This window comes from Polyodon spathula, chromosome 15 (assembly GCF_017654505.1).
Source record: "Polyodon spathula isolate WHYD16114869_AA chromosome 15, ASM1765450v1, whole genome shotgun sequence".
NCBI classification, from domain to species: Eukaryota; Metazoa; Chordata; class Actinopteri; order Acipenseriformes; family Polyodontidae; genus Polyodon; species Polyodon spathula.
In genome coordinates, this window is record NC_054548.1 from 32,703,839 (window position 1) to 32,711,266 (window position 7,428).

At 36.4% G+C, this 7,428-nt stretch overlaps 1 protein-coding gene across 1 annotated transcript in view; it reads right to left on the minus strand.

The window, feature by feature from the left end:
• Positions 1 to 5,412, minus strand: part of LOC121327763 (splicing factor U2AF 35 kDa subunit) — a 40,006-nt gene extending 34,594 nt beyond the window's left edge. Inside the window, exons 1-2 of the mRNA XM_041271950.1 lie at positions 5,318 to 5,412; positions 473 to 560 (exon numbers count right to left, since the gene is read on the minus strand). Of these exons, the coding sequence (XP_041127884.1) occupies positions 473 to 560; positions 5,318 to 5,361 (132 nt within the window). The 5' untranslated portion in view covers positions 5,362 to 5,412. The remainder of the gene's footprint in view (positions 1 to 472; positions 561 to 5,317) is intronic.
• Positions 5,413 to 7,428: the final 2,016 nt, after the last annotated feature.

The window sequence follows — 7,428 nt, forward strand, 5'->3', positions numbered from 1 at the left end:
ATGGGGCTATGAGATAAGCCCCCCCCCCCCCCCCCCCCCCCCTTTTTTTTTTTTTCAATTTCATTCAGCTCCTATCAGTCTCACCTTGGCCACTGAAAGGTTTTCTCTGCTTTTTCCAGAGAAAAAACGACTAGACCCATGCTTTACATCTTTTTGAAGATGTCGGACAGGGTCCGACTTCGGACTGGAAAGGAAAAATTGTAATGTCGGACCTGGTCCAACATAGGACCGCAATGGGTTAACCATGTATGTTACATTTATTCAAGGTCTTTTTCATACGATCATAAATGAGAAAACATGCTCAGGTTTCAGGACAGATCGCATATCAATTACTTTAATTATAACTGGATACACCCAAGCTAGCAAGACTATAGATAAAGGTATTTATTCAACTTCTTAAACATTTAAAAATAATCTCCAAATAGCAGAAGTGTCAGCAGGCATTTATTGCTCTCCAGAATACAAAACTTACCTGGCTGAAAGTTGGCTTATTGTGCAACCTAGAACATCTGTCTCCATGACGACATGCCCCAATTTTAAAGTAGAATGAACAATTTACTCTGTTAAGGAAAAAAAAAAAGTGTCAAAGGCAATAATAATTAATCATTTCCAATCAAAATAGATACACTTGAGGTTCCTGTGGCCCAAGTAGCACCCCTGCTGGTATGTAACATAACTGCATTAGTATTACGCACCATAGTTCAATGTGTCTTCACAGGAGAAGTACCAAGTATTGGCATCATAAGCCATGAGCAGCTGTCATACATTAAAAGTTAATGTTCCCACCTTCAGGTTCTTAGTTTTCTTTATAACCTTTCTTTATTACTTTGCATTTCTGGTAGATATAAACTAAGCAAAACCGTAGTTTGTCAGTCCTGCTAACAAAACACTAAGAATACCTGAAGTAAATAAAAGTTAGTAGAACTGTGTTTGAGACTCCAGACGTCCTTACTGCGGAACATGAGGCGTAAAATCAAGACGCATGTTGAAATCATAGCGCTCGTCATGAATGATATAAATATATGGCTGCATGAAGCTTCCCCAGGCTATTGGATACCAACTTGCAGCCAACATGGGGCTAGTTTGGCATTTTCCTGAAGCAGTTTAGATATACTTAGTATTAAAATATATATGTACAAGCTCAGCTGTGAAAGATGAGTTTATTAACAGGCCAGCTATGCTTGTTTAGCCAACCTAAATGATGAATACATTAGCAGTTAGACTTAAAAACGAACACATGGTGCAAGCAAATATTTTATTAGCCACAATGTTTTCAGTTTTATTTGGCTTTTCCCAGTTCAATTTCTGAATATTCCTTTAGTGTATCTTACATCTTGCACATTCTTATTGCAACCTGGCAGAGGATTGCAAAGATATTTTATAGAGAGAAAGTAACAAACTCCTTCATTTACCAAATACGGGTTACATTATAAACAGCAATACAGTGCCATCAATTGTTTGTATTGGTACTGCAAACAATTCAGTATTCAGAAATAAAGAACACATCCAAAAATCTACACTGCCTTAAACTTCAAACACATTCTCTAAGGAGTCTGATTTTTCCACAACATTTTGCCATTTTTTTTTTTTTTTAAAGCGGGTAGAATTATTTAGTGAAAAAAATCAGGTGGATTTTATTTATATATCTCAAGAAAGAATAAATATTCGGGTATAAATTGGGTTTTATTTAGAAAGAAAAACTAATTCTTAAGCACAGGGCCGTACCATGGGGGACGCGGGCAGCGCGGCCGCACAGGGCACTGACCTGAGGGGGCGCCGATTGATTGGTTGACAAATAAGTAAAACAAAAACGTGTGCAATAACGATTCAAAACAAAAATTACGAAACGACAGGGCTTTATTATTCGTCAGCCAATCGGCACCTCCAAGTCAGCATCCAACCTGAGGGGGCACCACTTGCCCGATGAATAATAAGGCCAAATAAAAATGTGTGGTTCGGGTTCCCGACTGACCCTATTTTTCCCCCACCCTACGCCAAATTTTTTTTTTGCTGGCAACAGGCTACACTTTCCACTATCAATCTGAAAAACTAACCATTGTATGCGGTTATGTTATCACTCATGCAATTTTCCAGAAGCCGAGGAGCAAACAAGATCTTGGGGTCTGAGCATGGCTGCAACATATCGCCAAGTAGCTGTTTTACACTATTGTTTGAAAAATGCGACCACATACAAGGAAAAAAAAGCATTATAACCAATGTTGGATTCAGGGATGAAACACCATTTTCACACTCCATCTTCATTGTTAGTGGCCACATCAATTTTACTGAAATTGATGTGGCCACTATTTTTAAAGGGCGATTGCATTTTTTTGTTCTTTTTAAATAATGTTATCACAATGTGTTGATTCAGTTATGACACAAATAAAAATTTGTACAATAGCTGACCTTGTTTTTTTCCCCCTTCCAAAACTGACAAACACTCCCACCACTCGATGAAAAACAGCAGCACACAACAGGTATTGTCTCCGCTTATAATACAAAGCTAGTTGTTTAATATTATATCTGTGTTTACAAACACACAACACATCTGTTTTTATAGGCTATAATATAAAGCCTTCCATTATTATTGTTAATTATTGATTTTTATTTTATTTTTTTTATTTATGACCTGCTATTTTGTCTGATTTTAATGTCCTTTTAACTGAATGTATTTTATTGCTTTTTTTCTTATTCATGTGATGCGTGTATGGTCTTTATGTTTTATTAGAAAAAGAGCTTTGGGATACTACATTGTATGTAAAAATGGCACAAGGTGATAGGCTAATATTGTCTTTATGCTTTAGTTTATCTGCACCCTTCAGGTTTCATTTTTTTTTTTTTTTTTTTTTTTTTTTTAATGACGTAGCATGCAGCAATCACATTTATACGACTGAACGTATGCTATTAGTGTGTAGGCTATACTGTGGTCACTGATGACTTGTCTTATTTCAAAGAAGTGAAGGAGTTCCTTTGCTATACTGTGACAAAGATTAGTGTGTCACTTTCAGAGATGACCTGCTGTGTTGATAGCAGGCTTTTACTATTTTGTGGGCAGACCATCCTCCAGTTTTAAATAACCACAGTATGATGCTAAACATTTTTAAAACAGACATTTAGTTTATGTAAAAAATAAATAAAAAAAGATAGGGTGGGACAGTTAGGAGTGAATAGTCAGACTGTTTTATAAATGATTTCAACTGGGCACAAACATTTTTGAAAATCCAGTATTGCACTGAATATAGCCTTGCAGCCAAACAAGCATGGCTAGCCCTCCTATTTTGGAAAGTGGGAGTCTCCTTTTCTTTACTCTGGGAGGGAACCTTCCATAGAAAATCTACATCGAGAGATTGACAGAATGTTCCAGTTCAGCAACTTCTACTATTCATTTTAATTATACTGATTACTGGTAACCTAAAATTTAATTTAAATCTGCACATACAATTCTTTACATGCAAATAAACATTTTCCCAACCAAAAGTAGACATTTAAGCAGATATGTTATTTATTTGTAAGTTCCTTACAATCCAACTTAGCTTCAGAAAGCTGAAATTGACTAAAAATGATCTCCGAACCTCCATGGTCTAAACACGCTTGTACAAAACTAGCCATTATATCCACTGAATTTGCATTGGCCAACTCTGAATTATGACCATGTCATCAATGACTTTGCATCACTGAAGGGGGGGCTGGATTTATATTTCGCATAGGGCGTCATTAGTACCACTCTGCTTAAACACAAAGTGTTGACAACAAAGTCACCAGTTTAAATCCCCAACGTATGTATATTTCCACCATTGGGGTATGCAAACTTTTGCGACATCTCTCTCCCCTTTCTTTCTCACATTGTATATGATGGCATTTATCCGTTCAAGTTTTATTTTGTAGTGGAGTTGCAAGTATAAGTGCACACAGAACATACGGGAAAATTAAACAACTTTACTCCACGCTGTTTTACAAAGAGAAACGATCGACTGTTACATTAAAATGCTCTTCGATTAAACACACAAGCAAAACAAAACTGGGAATAAGTGTGCAAAAAAAGCAAAAACCTTAAAGCATTACTGTAATTTTGAAAAAGATTATATATAATTTTTTACACCAAAAAGTCAAATATTTGTAATAAGTAAAATCAACTTAACGTCATCGGCGCCAGTTCTGCTTTGTTGCATTTGAATCACAGACAACTGCGCATGCGTTTATGCATACAGTGTGTGCTTATTCGGTGAGTTTTCGTGTTAAACTTGAATGCAGAAAAAAAGCAACGGGGGTGGGAGTAAATCGGGTAAAAACGGAAAATCAGACGCCACACCTGTGAAATCACATATTAGTGGTATTTGGGGAATTCAGTAGACTATCGTAACAATTAAAAAAAGACAATGTTTGGTAAATCATACCTCCACATTCATACTCACTGCAACCTCAATTATCCAAAATGCCCTGCAAAATGTAAAATGTGTCCAGCTACAAGGGAGGCAGTTTTAAACTACGAGATATACTGATCACATCGTTATTTAATTTGAACTGTTAGTATGTGATGTTCTGCATAAAGCAAAAGCTAACCAAAACAGCTTTTTTGGAACCACAACAGTCAATGTGTCTAATGACAATGTAAATTATGCAATCATATTTAAATAAATAAATACCAAGTATTGCTGCAAAAGCCAAAAAGTAACGTTCAAACTACAATAATGGGTTCGGTATTGTAGATATCTGCAGTGTAGCGTGAGAAAATAAACAACGGGTTAACACATTACCTTCTATTCACTTCATAATACTACTCTCCTTCCTGTTTACAGTAATGTACCATGAAATACTGAATTTAAAAGGATGCCAGTTGAAAAATACACATTTTGTATTTATTTTGTACAAACCAGCCAAAATAAATTAGAAATGTGTTTTATATTTTTATTTGGATAAAACAGCTTATTCGTTTGCGTAACAAACACAGTGCAATTAACAATGCGGGTATGTGTGGCCTGCGAGTTAGGCTGGAGCAATCGACAAGGTTCAAATCACCTCAAAGTAATACATACATAATTTAAAACGATTGAAGCCAAATGGTAACGGAGTTTAAATCAATACAAAATTCTCATTCTTGTTTTCATTTACACGAAAATGTACACGCGCTACCGAGTTAAAGGTTTTGGCGCACATGCTCACATTTCCTCAGACCCTAGACTGGCGTTGCTACTCATCATACATAATTCCCCCCATCATGTAAAAAATAAGCGTATATAATTTATATACATTACCACAATTGATCAATACGGCTTACTTGGGACATCTGATTGAAGCAAATTACAAAAAAAACACTCACTTGTCTTTTTCGGTACCAAAAATGGACGCCAAGTACTCCGCCATCTTCGACTGGTGCTACTCTTTTACGTCACAAATTATACACTTGCGCGCATCTGCGCGTGTGATTCTAAAGTAAGCAGAAATGTGTCGCGTCACTCATCAGGGAGGAGTGCCAGAGAGAAGGGTGAAAGCAGAGTATTTTTCCAGCTCGCTCATTTAACTGAATTGTATGCCAAAGTAGTAAATACATAAATAAATGAACAAATACATTAATGAATACATACAGAAATGCCCAAACCAATAAATACATCTCTATATATTTATTTATTTCGACGTGTATTTATTTATTTATTTATTTATTCGACTTTTCCCAATTGCTTTACATTTAATTTTGGCAGTTGTTTTGAATTTACATGTCCTCCTCCCCTTTTCTTGGTTTGCTTTTTATATTTCCTTGCTGCGAAGACAATCTGAGAGGTAAAAGTAATAATAATATAATTAGGGCTTCTAGTTTCGCGTTTTATTTTTGATCACGTGATGACACTTTGTATGTGATTACTATTTGTAGAAGACAAAGATCATCTCATGTAATCCTCAATTGCAAGTTTAACTCGATACTTTTCTCGTTGCATTTGGCACATCATCAGATAAAACAATAACAAGAATTGTACTCCAGGCCTTCTAGAAAATGTGCACCTTTTCACCACGGGAGACAGTAGAGACACTGAGCAGTGTTATTAATTCGAATCAATAATTACATATTTAAACTAGCTCCATCTTCGTACTGTGATGTCCTGTTTTATTGTTTGTTTGATTTTTTGGAGAAGAAAAAAAAATCTGAGTCAAACTAAGCTGTTCGATTAAATACTTCGTTAAAGTTATGTTAACAGTTAAATTCAGTGTGTGTGTACTATTCTAACTGCCAGCATTCGGTGCGGGACATACAATGAAGAGTTTTCTCTTTTTAGTTGAAATTATTGTTCCACTTGTTGTTTAATTGTTGTGCGGTTGCACTTAATTTAATGTACACGTCTCTTGTCTGCCCCACACCCTCTTTGTGTGATCCTCGTGTGTATTTCTCGCCCCCAGTGTGTTACCCTTGCCGTTTCTTACCCTTTCCCGTTTGCGTCTTTATTCTCTGCTTAGTTCAGCGCTTATAAATGCTACTGTTAGTTAGTAGTCACCGTTGCAGAGTAAATAAAAAATCAACACATTGAAATTTAATTTGATTGTTTCGTGGTTCTTTGCTGAACCTGTGCGCACCAACGCCGCAATATACTTTTATTGAAGAGAGTAATTTTATTTAACTTTTTATACTCGTGACTTTATTCTCCCTGTCATTTTCTCCGTGATTTTGAACGCATTGACCGTGACTGCACCGTGATTTATGTCCAAATTTTCCGTGACAAACTCCTAGCCCAATTGATAGCCCATCCTACCAAACTAAACAGACACAAACGTGGAAGCATGATAGTTGTCCACAGTGCTCAGGAATTAACACATTCGGGGGCAACCGATTTATCGAAACAGTTTATTTACGTTTCTGCTGAAAAAGAAGAAGAAAAAGTAGCGGCTGAAGTAGCGGTAGCGGCAAATACATTTTGCAGGAAAAAATAGCTCGCTATTGTAAAATAAAAGTAACTCTCTACAGCAAAGCTACACAAAAAAAGTAGTCGCACTATTAGCTCGCTACTCTGCAACACTGCAAAACAGCATAACTTAAGAACATAAGAAAGTTTACAAACGAGAGGAGGCCATTCGGCCCATCTTGCTCGTTTGGTTGTTAGTAGCTTATTGATCCCAGAATCTCATCAAGCAGCTTCTTGAAGAATCCCAGAGTGACAGTTTTTTGTCCTTGAGTAAATTCAATTGAAATTGAATTTACTCAAGGACAAAAAACAGCTTCCCTTACACTGAAATTTAATTTACGCTAGGGTGCGCAAGATTTTTATTTGAGCTGTGCATTTCTGCTCCACAGTTTTTTAAAATACGTTTTATTTGAACTGTGCAAGCATAAAGTGTCAATCATTCCCATCAGCCACGCCCACTTCCACCGAGAAAATCGGGGTTTGCGCTTGCTGTCTGCCAACACGTTCAGCTAATCACAGCTAAGTTTAGTTGGAACCCAAC